This window comes from Phaenicophaeus curvirostris, chromosome 14 (assembly GCF_032191515.1).
Source record: "Phaenicophaeus curvirostris isolate KB17595 chromosome 14, BPBGC_Pcur_1.0, whole genome shotgun sequence".
NCBI lineage: Eukaryota > Metazoa > Chordata > Aves > Cuculiformes > Cuculidae > Phaenicophaeus > Phaenicophaeus curvirostris.
This window is the reverse complement of record NC_091405.1, coordinates 6,454,618-6,471,209: the sequence shown is the minus strand read 5'-3', so window position 1 is coordinate 6,471,209 and position 16,592 is coordinate 6,454,618. Positions and strand designations below refer to the sequence as shown.

The window sequence follows — 16,592 nt, the reverse complement described above, 5'->3', positions numbered from 1 at the left end:
GGTTATCGACAAGTTCTTTCTCACTCTGAGAAACCATAACTTGGGGGTCTCTGCAGACTTAGGTAACATCCTATTCCAGGCAACACAATAAATTTCTTTTCAGAATAAGTAGTAGAAAACATTAATTTTATATTAAAAACCCCTTTATTGTGCAGTAAGCGATGTGGATCATTGGGAAATCATTGGTGTGAGCCACTTTCATTCAGCTAGTGTCTTCTGGGACTAGTAGGGAGATCAGGGCCAAGAGCTCCACCAACCTTGGTGCATGCAGTTCTCCTTGGCTTCCCCGGCAGATCTTCTATCCAGCATTTGTTACTTTCCCCTGAATACAACCCAGTTTCTCTCTATTCTTCTCCTCTCTCACAGACTTGAACACAAAACTTTCCAAGGTTAGTTCTAAGTACTTTGAAGACAAGCTGTTTTATCTCTCTGTCAAGCAAAGGTGTTAACTGCTGTCACTCCAGAGGGAAACATTTCTAGTCCCGTAAGTCCCAGCCCAAAAACTTCACCCAATTTCAAGACAGGAGCTGTCAGTGACTCCCAGGTCCTGCAGTTATCATCATCAACCCCAGCAGGCACGAAAAAACTTGAACAAAAGCAGGGTTTGCACTATTTCTCTGAACCTAGAATGGTTTGGGTTGGAAGGGACCTTAAAGCTCGCCTAGTTCCAAGCTCCATAGGCAGGAACACCTCCCACTAGATCAGGCTGCTCAAGACCTCATCTAACCTGGCCTTGAACACTTCCAGGGATGGGGCAGCCACAATGTCCACCAGCAACCTGTTCCAGTGATGCCAGGTATGCTGCAGGTCATATTCTCATACTTGGGTTATTTTTTTGTTTGTTTTGTTGTGGGTTTTTTGTTTCTTTGTTTGTTTTTTTAATAATATCTCATTCTTGGTTTGATGCCAATTTTCCATACAAAAAACACACACCTCCTCTTCCTAATACCAGTCTCTACTCCAAGTCTCTAAGGTACTTCTTCATTTGATTTGTGGGAGTAGACCATATTTGTGGGGTATGTACTGAGTAAAAGTGAAGTAAGGATATTTGCAATTTGACCCAGTATCTATGCATTTCATTAATCCTTCCTCCATCAACCACTTAACCTTTATGGGTGTTCTTATTGCTTCTGATTGTATTGATTTCTGTCCATTTCTCCAATTTAGTGAGATCATTCAGTATTTTAAACCTGCCTTCCACTGCATAACTAGGTTTAGTTGGGGGGTAATTGACATCATATTAAAGAATGAAAAATTAGACTGAATATCCAGGGAAAACTTCCTAATGGTGAGATCTGCTAGAATGCATCGCTGTCTCTCCATGGGATTGGTGGCCATTCCATTAGCATGTGCATTAAAACCATACTGAAGAAATATAAGATTATATACTGGACAGAACTAGCCTGAAGTAGGAAGGGAAAGACAAGCTGCAAAGCATTGTAACTTGCATCCTGTCCTGGATTTGCCCCAGTCCTTCTTTGTACCACCCACCAGCACACGGAGGATATTCTGAACCAGCAATGTCACTGATTATGAGGACAAGATCCAATGTGCCAACCCCAACAATTATTATTTCAGTTTCAATTGTTGTGGTGGGAGTGTTGTGGTGGGAATGTTGTGGTAGCTATGGGTCTTTAAGTCACAGATTCATCTTTCCTGAGCCTTCCCTGGATAGTTTTTCCAACTCCTGGCAAGCTGTGAGGCATACACTGGTGGCATCCAAGAACATGTGTCAGCATCGGTGGCCACGGGTCTATAACTGCTTCCTGAGGCTCCGTTTGGACTGAGACACCTAGATGGGCTTCCTAAGTCCTGGGTCCAGATGTGCTCCCTGGTTCCCACCTCATCCCATCACCCCTTAAGTTTCTATGTGAAAGTAAACAACCCACCTGGGCTGGAAAAAAGCCAGAGCACGCTACAACCCCCCGCCATGGGCAGTCCACGTCTGGGGCCGTGGAGCATGCTGGATGGCACACAACTCCCCAGGCTGGATGTAACCAGGAAAATCATTGGAGATTCCCAATATCTGCAGGGAGACAAAACACCTTAGATCATAAAAGCATCATCTATCCCACAACATCATGCTGTGCAGGGTGTTTTGAGCCCATTCATTGGTTCTGTTACCATCCTTCAGTTCTCAAATAAATGACCATCTGATTAATTTTTCTAGCAGAATGGTCAAAAAATGATGGCAGAAAGAAGCCACTTTGTGCCAAGTCAGGGATCAGACAGAGAGGAGAATAAGGACTTTGGTTTAAAATACACTGCTGACTCTTAAGTTTCTAAAGATAATAGTCCCATCAGAAGCATACTCTTTATGCATTTTGATTGAAGCAGTTTAACTGCAGGAATGTCCAGAAAAAAAAGTTCTCCTAACCACCCTTTATGGAGAGGTTCTGTCATATTCAAGAAACAAAAAGCCTATTTTTATCTGAAGTTGTTACTAACAGCAACCACTTTTTATTAAGAGGACTTCTGTCAGCTCCTGAAAAATGGAAACATCATTTTCAGCAACAAAACGCAACATATTTATCCCAAAAGCCAAGTAGGCTGGTACATATTTTGATTGTTTGGTGGCGGAGGCAGGCTTTTTTCTTTTCAGGTTCTGGAAATTTGTCTGCCATGAATAAGCAGATTTTTCGAAAAAACAAGATTTCCCTCTAAGAAAATATCAAAGGAAACATTTCCACTCAATTCGCAGCAGCTTAAAAATGGCTCCAAAATGGCTCAATTTCACAGCTGCACCCCTGAATTTTTCTGAGAGCTAAGAGACCAAGAAGAAGAACTGTCCATTTCTGATTTTCCCTTAGGAAAATAGCAGATATTTGTGTAGTGACAGGGATGTACATGGGACGAAGGGCTGAGCACGGACTCTGCAGTGGCCAAGCAAAGGAACAATCATTTTCTCCATGGCAGAAGGTGAAGACTACAAATCTGTCAGATAATGAGTAGCCGGAGGCTATTACAAAAGACTAATTCTCTTAGTAAAACCCTTGGAGAGTATCCCAACATGACTCCAAGGCTGGCAAGCTGCTGGAGAAGATGGGAAGCAAATGCAGCCATCTCATGAGGACACCACCTCTGGATTTCTTGACTGCGCTTTTCCTATACGACGCTTTCCATAATGCCCTCAGGCTAGAACCATTGAAATGAAACTTATTGATTGAAATTCTGATCCTATTGATTTTACGCAAGAGACCTGGGCGAATATCAAAGAGCCGGAACTGCTCTGTAACCATTCCCATCTCCACCTATTCCCTGCTGAACGCATGCGGTAGGCTTGCTTGCCCATCTCAGTCCCCTGAGCTTCCAGAAATAAATTACCCCAAATCCAAACATACAGTGCCCATTAGCTCACAAACGTGCAGTAAATATTACTGCTCCCCAAACACCGGCGTTACTTATGAGTTCCCTTTTGCTTTCTTTTGTCCACTTCTGTCTCACCTCTCCTCATTACCTCATTAACTGCACACCACGTTTCCCCCCTTCACTACAGAAGTGTGGAAGGAAAATGGGAAAGTTGGGATGGGAAACAGTGCTGGGAGTAGATGGAGTTTGCTGGGAAGGAAAGCGCTAGGAAAGTCATACTTGAAATACCGTAACTGCTATTAGAAATTGTATTTCTATCCCTAAAGGAAGGGTCCGGGATGTGGGAACTGCAGAACTTGGGGCAGCATATTAGAAGATCCCCGAGGAGGTAGTGAACAACGTTCCCAAGTGGAAAACCAACACAGTGTGAGCACGTGGTCACCCACATCCAACACCACAAATGGCACTCCAGTACCTTCCCCGCGCCCCTGGCGCAGCCCAGGCCCAGCATTTCCCTCCCACAACACACAGACGTTCCCATTGAGCCTCCTGTACTCATTTTATTTTTATCAGGAAGGTAGAATGAGTTTTAGAGGCAAAAATAAGTCACCTGGCCGTTCACATCTGCTTCCTAATGTCCAAACCTCTTGCTTATTGAAGTGGTGGGTGTCCTTTCTATATATCAGGCAGCAGTCCTCAATTTTGCTCATTTTGGTTTGATGCATTTCCACTTGCTGTGCTCAATACTTCATTCTTCCCTCTAGATCTTTTTATAGTCAGACTGTCACATATCAATCAATGTTATGGATTAAAGTTGAATATATCGTGACTTGTCTGGGCCAGTAGGAAAGTGTTTTAAAAAAAGTCCTATTTATTTTACTTTCCCCGTTGACATTTGTTTTCTTCTTTATTTCCAACCTTGTGAAATGGCAAACCCTGCCAGGAAAATGGCAGGATTTTAACTTGCTAGAATTCCTAAATAACTACTAGATGTTGTAGAATGGGTATGACCAGAAGGCAGGTCATCCGGTGAGATCTGTGAGCACTGCATGACAGGGAAGAAAAAAAAAAAGTCTGTTAATTACACTGATGGAAAACTCTGGCCTGGACAGGCGCACACTCTCCTGGGTGGAAAACTGGTTGGCTGGAGGGCCCAGAGAGTGGTGGGAAATGGAGTTAACTCCAGCTGGAGGCCAGTGACAAGTGGGGTTCCCCAGGGCTCAGTGCTGGGTCCTGCCCTGTTCAATGTCTTTATCAACGACCTGGATGGAGGCATCGAGTGCACCCTTAGCAAGTTTGCAGACGATACTAAGCTGGGTGGAAGCGTGGATCTGCGGGAGGGTAGGGAGGCTCCAAAGGGATCTGAACAGGCTGGACCGCTGGGCCTAGACCAATGGCGGGAGGCTTAACAAGGCCAAATGCCGGGTCCTGCACTTGGGGCACAACAACCCTGAGCAGCTACAGACTAGGAGAAGTCTGGCTGGAAACTGCCTGGAGGAGAGGGACCTGGGGGTGTTGGTTGACAGCGACTGAACATGAGCCAGCAGTGGCCCAGGTGGCCAAGAAGGCCAATGGCATCTTGGCTTGGATCAGAAACGGCGTGACCAGCAGGGCCAGGGAGGTTCTTCTCCCTCTGGACTCGGCACTGGTGAGACCGCTCCTCGAATCCTGTGTTCAGTTCTGGGCCCCTCACCACAAGAAGGATGTTGAGGCTCTGGAGCGAGTCCAGAGAAGAGCAACAAAGCTGGGGAAGGGGCTGGAGAACAGGCCTTATAAGGAACAGCTGAGAGAGCTGGGGGTGTTTAGCCTGGAGAAGAGGAGGCTGAGGGGAGACCTCATTGCTCTCTCCAACTACCTGAAAGGAGGTTGTGGAGAGGAGGGAGCTGGGCTCTTCTCCCAAGCGACAGGGGACAGGACAAGAGGGAATGACCTCAAGCTCCACCAGGGGAGGTTTAGGCTGGACATCAGGAAAAAATTTTTCACAGAAAGGGTCATTGGGCACTGACAGAGGCTGCCCAGGGAGGTGGCTGAGTCACCTTCCCTGGAGGTGTTTAAGGCACAGGTGGACGAGGTGCTGAGGGACATGGTTTAGTGTTTGATAGGAATGGTTGGACTCGATGATCCGGTGGGTCTCTTCCAACCTGGTTATTCTATGATCCCATGATAATCCAAAATAGTAGTGAAACCTGATGCCTTACATTAAGCAAGTAAATGATTCACATCACAAGTGCTGATCAAACCAATTTCACCAGGAGGAGCTCAGGAAGGGCTCCTCGCAGGTTACACTGCGGCACAGGGTGGTTGCAAGCGCAGTGTGGGAGCGGAGGTTGTGGAGAGGAGGGAGCTGGGCTCTTCTCCCAAGTGACAGGGGACAGGACAAGAGGGAATGACCTCAAGCTCCGCCAGGGGAGGTTCAGACTGAACATTAGGAAATAATTTTTCACGGGAAGGGTCATTGGGCACTGGCAGAGGCTGCCCAGGGAGGTGGTTGAGTCACCTTCCCTGGAGGTGTTTAAGGCACAGGTGGACGAGGTGCTGAGGGACATGGTTTAGTGATTGATGGGAATGGTTGGACTTGATGATCCGGTGGGTCTTTTCCAACCTGATGATTCTATGAATCGAGAAAGATCCTCACAGCCCTCAGGGAGCCAGGCCTCCACACAGCATGGGGTGGGCTAGGGCAGCCCTGGGCCTTTGGGGAGCCCAACACCCACACAAACGAGAGAATTGTAGAAAGGTTTGAGTTGGAAGGGACTTAAAAGTCCATCCAGTTCCAACCCCTGCCACGGGCAGGGACACCTCCCACTGGGTCAGGGGCTCCAAGCTCCATCCAACCTGCCTTTGAACACCTCCAGGGATGGGGCAGCCACCACTGCTCTGGGACACCTGGGCCAGGGCCTCACTACAATCACAGTAACCAATTTCTTCTATAAATCTGCCCTCTTTCAGCTTAAAAACATCCCCCTTCATCCTATCCCTGCACTCCCTGATCCAGACGCCCTCCCCAGCTTTCCTGCAGCCCCTTCCAGTGCTGGAAGCTGCCCCGGCGTCTCCCTGGAGCCTCCTCTCCTCCAGACTGAACAACCCCAACTCTCCCAGCCTGTCCTCGCACGGGAGGTGATGCAGCCCTCGGATTCATCTCCGTGGGCTCCTCTGGGCTCGCTCTCACATCTCCCCATCCCTCCTTCCAGCGCTTAAGACTCCAGGGCCGGACAAGAGGCAAGAGAGAGCGGAGGGCCAGACCTCCCTCCCTCCCCCCGCTTCTTTTCCACTCCAACCCCCGTGCTGCTCCTCGCTCCGCCGACCTCATTGAACAGCACCCTCTTTAGAAGCCAGGGGCTCCGTGGCTCCCCCAGGTCCCCTCTCCCCAAGCCCCACGCCCCCCCCAGCTCCGCCCGGCCGGCCCGCATGCGCCCTCCCTCCTCCCCTCCCTTCTCTCCCTCCTTTTCGCTCTCGCAGCCGCCGGGAGCGCGGCAGAGGGACGGGCCCTCCCTTCCTCCTCCTCCTCCTCCTCCTCCCTTCCTCCTCCTCCCCCGCCTCCGCCTCCCGGCCGGGAAGAGCTCGCCGTGCCCGCCGCAGCCCCGCTGGATGCGCTGAGGGAAAGGGGCGAGGAGGGAGCCGGCAGCCCCGCCGCCGAGGCGCTGCGCTGCCCGGAGGCTTCGCCGCCAGCCGCCCTTCCAGCCTGCCCTTTCCAGTCACTCCTGGCTTTGCTCCTGCCTCCTCCTCCTCCTCCTCTCCGCCCGCGGGGAGACGACCCAGGCGGCGGCGGCGGCGGGGGCTGCATCCCGCCCCCCCCCCCCGCTTTTTTTTTTTTTTTTAAATTTTCTTTTATTCTTTTTTTTTTTTTTTTTTTAACATTTTCATCGCCGCCATGGGATGTACCCTGAGCGCCGAGGAAAGAGCCGCCCTGGAGCGCAGCAAGGCCATCGAGAAGAACCTGAAGGAGGATGGCATCAGCGCTGCCAAAGACGTCAAACTCCTCCTGCTCGGTGAGAAAAAACCCCCTCCTCTCTTGGCCCCCCATCCCCCTCACCCCCCCAACCCCATCCCGCGTTCCCCCTACCTCCCCCTTCTCTTATCCCCCCTCCTCTCTCTTCCCGCAGGGGCCGGCGAGTCCGGGAAAAGCACCATCGTGAAGCAAATGAAGTAAGTCCCGCGGATGGGGGGTGGATGGACGAGAGGGGAAGGAGGGAGGGTGGGCAATAAAAAAAAGGCGTTAATGGGAGGGGGCTGGCGGCCGCCATGTTTACCTATAGGGACCGGGCGGGAGCTGTCCGGGGCGCCGTGGTGCTGAAGTGGCGCCCGGCGGCCTCGCCCCGCGGCCGGGGAGGGGGGAAGGGGGGCTGCGAGCGGTGACCGCTCGCAGCCCCCCTTCCCCCCTCCCCGGCCGCGGGGCGAGGCCGCAGAGCGCTGTCCCAGCTCCTCGCTGGGGGCTGGCTCAGGCACCCGCTTTCCTTGTGTTTAATTCGATGGATAAACAAAAAAAAAAAAGCGAGAAAACCCCCCCACCGCGAGTGAAAACACCCCACGGAAACCGACATGACGGGGTGGTTCGAGGCGGGCGCCATCACGCGGGGCTGCGTTTCACTTCGGGGAGCGAGGGTTCTGCTTTTCCCCGCCGGGGGTTACCGAGCGAGCCCCCCTCGAGGGCTGGGGTTGCTTAGAGAGAGGGGGGCGGGGAAGAGGCGGCAGGGCTGGGTGTGGATGAGGTGCGAGGAGCGGGGCCAGGGCCGGGCCGGCGGGGCAGGTGGAGGCGCGCGGGGCTGCGGCGTTTCAGGCGGTTCGCGTGGTGGACAGCGCCCAGCGGGGATTCGAACCCGGGGCACCGGGGACGCTTCGGCACCGCTCGGCTACCTCCGGAGAGCGCTCGGCTGCTTTCGGAGAGCGCTCGGCTGCCTTCGGGCAGCGCTCGGCTATCTCCGGACAGCGCTCGGCTGCCTTCGGGGAGCGCTCGGGGAGCAGCCCAAGGGGCTAGTGGCCGCCTGCTATCTGTTGCCTATGGGAGCGTGTCCGTGCGGGGGCAGATCCAGGCCTCCAGCCCAGCTCCTCGCCAGCCGAGGTGGCTTAGCTGGTGACCCGGATATCTCCGTATCCTCTCTGTGCTCAGCCCCCGGGCGCTCACAGGGGACCAGAGCATCATCCCCGCCCCAGGCGCTGCTTTTCCCCAGGCGCTGCGGTGCTGGGAGGTCCCCACAGCTTTTCCTACCCTGCTTCTGGAAGAGCTTCCCCCTTTCTTCCAGCCGTGCTTTTCCATCCCGGCTGGGGCGGGTTTGCTTGGCACTTATTTGCGTGCAGAAGGTGGATCGGGGGAGACGTTACTGCAGATGAACAGCGATAAATTATTTAATCGCGAGGGAATTGCTTCTGCAGAAGGATGCTGGAATGGAAGGATGCTGGAATGGAAGGATGCTGGAATGGCGGGCGAGGGGTTTTCGGTTGAAGGGAGAGGCTGTAGGTACCACAAAGGCACCCGCACCGAGCCCACCGGCGGGAGGGCAGGCGCTGGCTCACACAATCAGTGTGTGCTGATAATTAGCGTGCCATGACAATTAGTGTGCGGTGACTCTTGTTTTCCAGAGAGCAGACCTCTTGTCTTGTTTTTTTTTTGAAGCAAATCGCATCAAGTTAATAACCTGTTTACTGAACTGAATGGGTATGTTAAGGGCTGAAATATACCCTGTTGTATACATATATTTTATTTAAATATAGGTGTACACACACGCACGTATGTGTTTTTCATGAAACCATCTTAATGCAATGGATGCTAGGCTTGCTGCTTTGTACCTGACTTGAAAACGCCGAGGAGGCTGCTATGGTGAAAGGGCTCGTGGTGTCGGAAACTGGGAGGCGTCTGTCAATGTGGAAACTCCAGTGAACTGTGCAGAGGCTGGGGTGGGGACAGCGGTGTTGCTAGGAGCACAGCAGCAGGCATCTGGAAAGAGCCGCGCAGCCGCGGGGAGAGGGATGTGCCGGGAACAACTGGGGGAAATGAACATTTCTGGAAATTAATTTAAATATAATGTAGGCATTAGCATTTCACCTGGTCAAGCTCCATTAGACAGGCTTGCTGAGAGCCTAATGAATTCTTAATAAAGATTAAATCGCATGTTCATTAGATTTTGATGAAAGAGACTGCTATTTTATTTTTTTAGTACTGTGTTATTGGTGTGCTTCTAGATAATAAATCTCATCCTCATGAATGGCTAAAGCAGCTTCACACTCGGAAATTGCCTTGAAAAGAAGCACAGGAATTTGTAGACAGATTAGAAAAGGCTAAGACAAAGGAACAGAGAGCAGACATTGTTACAGAAGACTAAGAAGAGGTTACGTGCTGTCCAGTTAATCCTTGAAATATTAGGTAGAAGTGACAAGAAGAAATTACAATAATTTGAGAGCGTAGCCAGGATGGGGATTAGGATTTGTAAAATTAATTGAAGATGTTTTAGTGAAATATTTGGAAATACCTTTCAGCCAGTGAACGGGGAGTTATCCCGCAAAGAAAAAGGTACTGGTGAATGGCAGAGGTGGAGTGGGAGGCTAGTGTGTGCATCTCATATAGTGACGGCACAGACGAGGAATGGCACTTTTCACACTTGTGCTTTGACTACACCCATCGTGGCTGATTAGGGTTGCTTGTTATCTTTTAGCAACCAGTCCTGCAGTCCAGATACTTTAACCCATGCCTCAAAAAGCAAGGTCAGGACCAAGATTGTTGGGGGAAGGTTGTGCCATGCAGGCCAGAGTGTGCCATGGTGGTCAGAATCAGGCTGTGACCATCTTCTCTCTTGATCATCTTCTCTCTTGGAATGGTTGGACTCGATGATCCGGTGGGTCTTTTCCAACCTGGTGATTCTATGATTCTATGACTTAGCTTAAAATAAAAACCAGCTTTAACCAAACAAATCCTCTTTTGAAGACCCAAGCTAGAGGTTGAGAGTTACTGAACAGGAGAAATTCATCTTCCATCTCAGTAAATGCACTTTAATGTAGGACTGCAATGGATGTCAGCATTTTTTATGTGGAACTAAATGACCACATGCAGAATTTGGAATGTATGATCTTTTCTGGAATACCTGAGTTGTAGCATGGAATCGAGGCTGTTTTATTCTAGGATATTTCTATGGGGACTTATAGCTCTGGTGAATGTGTTTGTTCATCAAAAGCTCTAGCCTAGAAAGACACCAAGCATATCTCCATCTGCTACTGCTCAGCAGAATACTGAAATGTACGCAACGGTCCAGTGGTGAGCAAGGATGGACTGCTCAGGTGGGGACACCATCCACTGCCATCAGCATGAAGCTTCTAGGGAATTCAGTGTTTAACCGCTAATGCGGAGAGGCCGAGTTAGCTGGCATGCCTTCAAAAACACGGTCCTGCCACCTACTCAGCAGCAGCCGTTCTGAAGGGTGAGCCAGGGCAATGCTTCACCTTCCCAAACGAGGGGTTAGTGATGCATTCAGGAGGACACGTGGCTACACCTGCCCACAGGAAGAATCTTGGGTTTAGGGGTTTGGGTTTTGCCTCCGCAGAAGCAGCAGCTTCTGTGCTCTGCTGAGCTGGGAGCAGAGGGCTGGGTCCCTCTCGCAAGAGGCTAGAGCTTCCAGCCCTGCATGTCCTCCAAACCAGCCGTGTCTCACTTCACCGTGAGTGCTGGCTGTACCTCACTTGATGGGCATCTTTGCTGTGCCAGTGTTTGCAAAATGTTTTTATGCTGTGTATGACAAGGATGGGAATACACAATCAGGAGGAAAAATACACCAGTGTACAACGCTTATCTTTAAATATCCACTATCTTCTCCCCAATATATCAGCCAAGAGCTGTCTGATATATTGTTTTGACCTTTTTCAAAAAGCCCCTCAAAACAGCCCTGGGCTCTACTTGCTCTCTGGGTAAGTGAATTACTTATAATCTAATGAACTTCTTCGGAGTGAGAAGCAGTCCCCGCCCACTAGTTTTACAGCCCATCTCAGCAATTTGATGGTAAATGCCATTGAAACGAAACGATGTGTTGTGAACACCCACTTGAGTGCTCTCTGCTGCGTGTCTGCATCTCCGAGCTGTAGTGATTTCACACTTACAGCCCCTTCCCCCAGGAATACCTCACCCCAAGCTTATAGCGTGGGGTTGCTTCTCCTCTGCGCATGTTCTTGGGGAGAGGACTGCAAACCGCATCTTCGTGGTCTGTCTGACTCCTCAGTGCAGCTTTTCTGCCCTCCGGCTTGGGGTGCAGACCCCAGCTCAGCCCCACTGCCTTGCTCCCACCTAGCAGCTGTTTGATCCCAGTGTGAGCTGGCAGCCCAGAGGAATGAACCTCTCTAGAGCATCAGGTCAGGCTGAGCCATCCTCGTCTTTACTTCTCTCCTGCTCTGTTTTCCAGGATTTCTGTGACTTCAAGCCCAAAGTAGGGCAGCGACAGGCTGCACCTGGGCAGTATTTGACCTGGGTTTCAGTAAGCAGAGGAAAGAGCTGCAGCCTTTCCAATGAAGTTGTGTCATTCTCTCTAGTTTGCTCTACCCTGGGTGTGGGTTTGCCACAGTACATGTGGCGTCCTGTTGTTCTTCAGACCCCAGCAGAGAGGCAGCTGGTGGGGCTGGTTTGGCAGTGGAAGCTGCATTTGGTAGCAAACCGCTTGCTGTGACAGTTTTGGGCGTAGGGATGGTGGCAATTCAGCATGTTGCCTGCCTCGAGGGAGGGAGAGTCTCCTGCCAGGGCATGAGACATCAGCCTGGTGGAGGCTGCTGCAGGAGGGGGTTTTCCTCTCGCTGCAGTTTTTCTTCCCCCACCTCCTTCCCCAGATGCTTTCTTGCATCCCTGGATGCTGTAGGTGCCGTGGATCACACCTGCAATGGCACAGCGCAGGGTCTCTGCCCCTGAACCAGGCACCAGTAAGAACGGGGAACAGAGGAGAGGGACGGGGTCACAACTGGATGATCTTTGAGGTCCCTTCCAACCCAACCCATACTATGATTCTATCATTTTGGCTGGCAGTTGCGAAGGGTAATCGTGTTTTCAGCCCTTTTCCCCTTCCTTTTGGGTTATTTGAGATGGTCGAGTCACCTTCCCTGGAGGTGTTTAAAGGACAGGTGGACGAGGTGCTGAGGGACATGGTTTAGTGATTGATGGGAATGGTTGGACTCGATGATCCAGTGGGTCATTTCCAGCCTGGTTATTCTATGATTCTATGATTAGTTGTGCTTAGAAGCCAAAACCTTAACAACTATAGTTTATTCTTTCATATGTAAGGTTCTTGTTATTAGACTGAGAAAGATTTCAGAGAAGAGCAGTAACAATATTAGCAGGCAAGGCGGAATTCATTTTGGGTTTAGGTGTTTTCTTTTTCTTTGACAGTTCTTAATTTGTTTCTTGTTTTAGGGAGTCATAGAAGTAAAAATATCTTTCAGTGACAACAGTGAACTGCATAGCTTCTCCTTTCTCAACCTAGTTTTAAAACCTTAAAAGAAATTTGCCTGTCACATTCTGACATGACACATCTAGTCCTGCTAGAAATGTTTGAGCAGTCTAATGAGATGAAAGCAGTTCTTTTAATGAGCTCTGAAGAAAGAGACAAATCTGCTCCACAAATGTAACCAGGGATCTGTTTTGTTTTATGTTTGGCTTGGCTAACCCAGAAATTGTAAGAGATACTGGATTGAGTCATGACAAATGAGAAAAGGTTGTAGTTTTCCTCTTCAATCTGTCTTTTCCCATCTGTCTGGGCTACAACTCCTTATCTGATGTGACTTCTCCAGTATGCTTACCTGGAAGATAAGAAAGCATGTTACCTGCTTACAGGGAAGATAATCAAAACAGGAGAGGAGTGAGAAAGAGACCAACAATGGAGTTAAAGGCATTTTGTTGGCTCTTCTGCTTGGTCTGATCAACAGAGAGAGCGAAATGAAGAAACGTCATTGCTGGCCAAGGCAGGAACAGGTTGCTGGTCACCTGGAGAAAAGAGCCAGGCAGGCAGTAATGTCTTGCAGGCTCACAATTAGCTAACTGCAGTAGAGCCACTTTCTTCAGCCGCTTTGCCGAGATACAGCCTGCCCCTGTAAGCATCCAGCTTCCCTGGTTTCTCCTGGATTTGCAGGATACAAAATCGTAGAGGAGTAGGGAATTTGCAGCTCCTGATGCAAGTGCAGGGTCCAAGAGCTCAGTTTTGCAAACTTCTGAATTCATTCAGCCCCTGCTCAAGCTATGAGGAGGGTAAAAAGGTTTTCTTACAAGCACCAGCATTTCATGGTGCACAGAAGGACCTGTCCTGTATATTTGGAAGTCCATGGTTAAATCCTGAGTGCAGAAGACAGGATTTGGTGTGTTACCCCTTCTGACAGTGTGGAGAGGAGCTCTGGCAGAAGACCATTAGAAAAACCTTTTCAAATTCAGGTAGCCAGGGTATTTAACACTCTTGTCACTCTTCCTGGTGTGACTGCAAGTCTCCTGAGATTTGTGGATTTCTGTAGAGCCTAAAATTGCTTCTGTGTAGCCTGGACTCATGTGGTAATTGGGTGAGCTCTCTTTTGAAGGGTTCTTCACTTAGTTTTCTGGTTTGGTTTTGAAAGAAAACTTCCGGCTCTCCTCACTTTAGAGAAAAGGAAAAAAAGTGAATGTCCTTATTTTAGCCTAAGAATTGGAAGCAAAATAAAAAACAGCCCAAATGAAGACCTGGAACCCAAATACATCTCAATTGCTTGGTTATATTTGAAGCCTAGTTCCTTTTTTTTCTGTCTTCTTGCATTAGCAAGACTGAAAACAGCAACCTCACTTATTTCAAATCAATTTCGATGCTATTAACCCCAAATCCTCTCTTTGACCTCACCAGACTTTGTGCCAAATTATTCCTACACTGAAGATGATGACTGTTCATGGTACAATTTTTATGAGATCTGATGAATTTCAAATGTGTGCATGGCACTCGGTGGGATCCTGGAAATGGCTGCGTTTCATTCACAAAAACCAGGAAACCAAAAGCTCTGGAAACCCCATTTTAAAAAGCATTGTCACATTAAACTTAGAGCCATTTTTCTTGCCTCAAAAATTCTTCTGTTACATTCTTAGAGGGAAATTTTTTGCCGTGGTTTTCCTAATGCTGAACAAATGTGCAGCGTAATGTAAAAATCTCCCTAAACTGTTAATTGAATCATTCTTTTTATTTTTAAGACCATTCTTGCAGCAGCAGATGTGGGGAGGTTAGAGGATTACGGTCCTGATTGTAAGATGCTGTTAGGATTCTGCCTAAAATCAGAAAATGCAGAAGCCTGGAAAATGCTCCTGGATAACAAAAAGCAAAGGAACTGATGGCTTTCTAGTGCTGAGCAAAAGGGAGGAAAAAAAAAGCCCTTTAATCCAAAGCTCAATCATTGTGTGCTTATTGCCATAACAGAATAAAACTCTTAATGGAGGCATTTCTTAGCTTACCAATAAGAATGCTTTCCCTCCCCAGCTTTCAAGTTAATTGAGAAGGACGTGACGAGCGCTCTCTCAGAAGGGAGCCCAGAGAAATGGATAGTACGCTGTCATTGCACCTATTTTCACATTGCTAATCAATAATATCTTTGACATTGAAAGGGAAGGATCAGCAGATCTGAAATGGCTTTGGTTTTCTGTATTCTTGGGCATGTCCTGCTCTGCTTGGTCACCAAAAATTCCGTTGGTTCATCAACAGACCTTTCAGCTGAGCACAAAACTTGTAAGCTTGAAAGAAAGGAGCTGCTGTACTCCAGCTTGAGAGAGAGACAAAAGGTGTGGTTGACACAGGGTCCTCCCATGCCTGAGCAAGTTTGGACCATAACTATTAGTAAGCCCCCTCTTCCACATCAAGCCATCCTGCAGGATTTTGTGTCCTCAGGAGCCGGAGTTGATTTATCTTATATTCTGCTTGATAAAGGACAGCTTGTGCAATCTTTCAGCAGAAATTCTGCTTGGCTAATGTGATAGGAGTTGCTTTTGGGGAAAGGCTGGGAGACGCTGATTCTAGTAAGTGCATTGAGGTGTTGGTGGCCGTTCTCTGAGAAAGCCTGGAGTTGAGTGTGTTTGGGATTACGGTGTTCAGGGAAAACTGTGAGCAGGTCTCAGCAGAAGCTGAGTAGGAAATACAGAGTTTAATAGCAAGGAGAAGGATTTTCATCTCTTTGGCATAGAATTATGCAATCACAGAATGGTTTGGGTCATGAGGGATCTCAAAGCCCTTCCAGTTCCACCTCCCCTGCCATGGACAGGGACACCTCCCACTGGATCTGGTTGCACAATGCCCCATCCAACCTGATCTTGAACACCTCCAGGGATGAGAAAGCCGTGACATTTCTTCCTTATAGCTCATCTCAATCTCCCTTCTTTCATCTTAAAACCATTCTGCCTCATCCTATCCCTGCCTTCCCTGACCATAAGACCCTCCCCAGCTTTCTCAGAGCCCCTTTCAGTCCTGGAAGCTGCTCTGAGGTCTCCCCAGAGCCATCTCTTCCCCAGGCTGCACAACCCCAACTCTCTCAGCCTGTCAGACATAAGGCAAGCTACTTGGGCAGAACTACAGCGGCAGTTGTTTTGCGTGGGGAGACTGTGAGAGGTGTTTCCAGGAGCTTCTTTAGTGAGCAGAAAGGGCTCAGCGGCTCTCACTGGTCTGGAAGAACATTCTACTCCAGAAATACCTTGTTCAGAGAAGTCATCACCCCAGCATTGGCACCTTGGCAGGGAGGCCGGGAACAGACATTTCACCTCAGTGCATGTCCGTCCTCTAAAACTTCACCGCCCAGTGCTTAAAGCAGTCTGAAAGGCAGGACAGTGACTCAACATGCTTTGAGGCTCTCCAGCAACTTCAGGCTGGTATTAAATGCTCTTGTCTACATCAACAGCAACTTGTACACACCATAACAGTCTGGTAAAAGGCTTGGAGCATTCTGCGCCAGCTGGAAATCATTACAGAAGGGGATGAGCTAAGAATGGCCCTATACTGAGGGAAGTTACACTTAAATAATAAAAATGTATGCTACCTCCTGGCAGAATTTGGCAATTTATCCTCCCCGTTAGAGCTAGTTGGAGTTAGTATCTCCAATTTTGAAGCATTAAGCAGAAATGCCTAGGAGAGGCTGAGAGCACAAAATGGATGATAGGCAGAATAATCTGGATAACAAATGAGAGGTTTTATTGCTGGATTTCTGGAGCTGTGGAATGCGGTAGCTCACAGCGATAGAATGGTGTTTCCTTACTGCCAGTACGGTGCTCCTTGTTCATTACAGCCCTCTTCACCATCTTGGTAGCGTGGGCCTTGCTGTCATCCGGCTCCTGTCTT

General features: G+C 49.1%; 1 protein-coding gene across 2 annotated transcripts in view; it reads left to right on the top strand.

The window, feature by feature from the left end:
• Positions 1-7,117: 7,117 nt before the first annotated feature.
• Positions 7,118-16,592, top strand: part of GNAO1 (G protein subunit alpha o1) — a 153,567-nt gene continuing 144,092 nt past the window's right edge. The window contains exons 1-2 of one of the 2 annotated variants that reach the window (XM_069868710.1): positions 7,118-7,298; positions 7,413-7,455. In XM_069868710.1, the coding sequence (XP_069724811.1) occupies positions 7,181-7,298; positions 7,413-7,455 (161 nt within the window). In that variant the 5' untranslated portion in view covers positions 7,118-7,180. The remainder of the gene's footprint in view (positions 7,299-7,412; positions 7,456-16,592) is intronic. The other variant, XM_069868709.1, reaches the window with a different exon arrangement.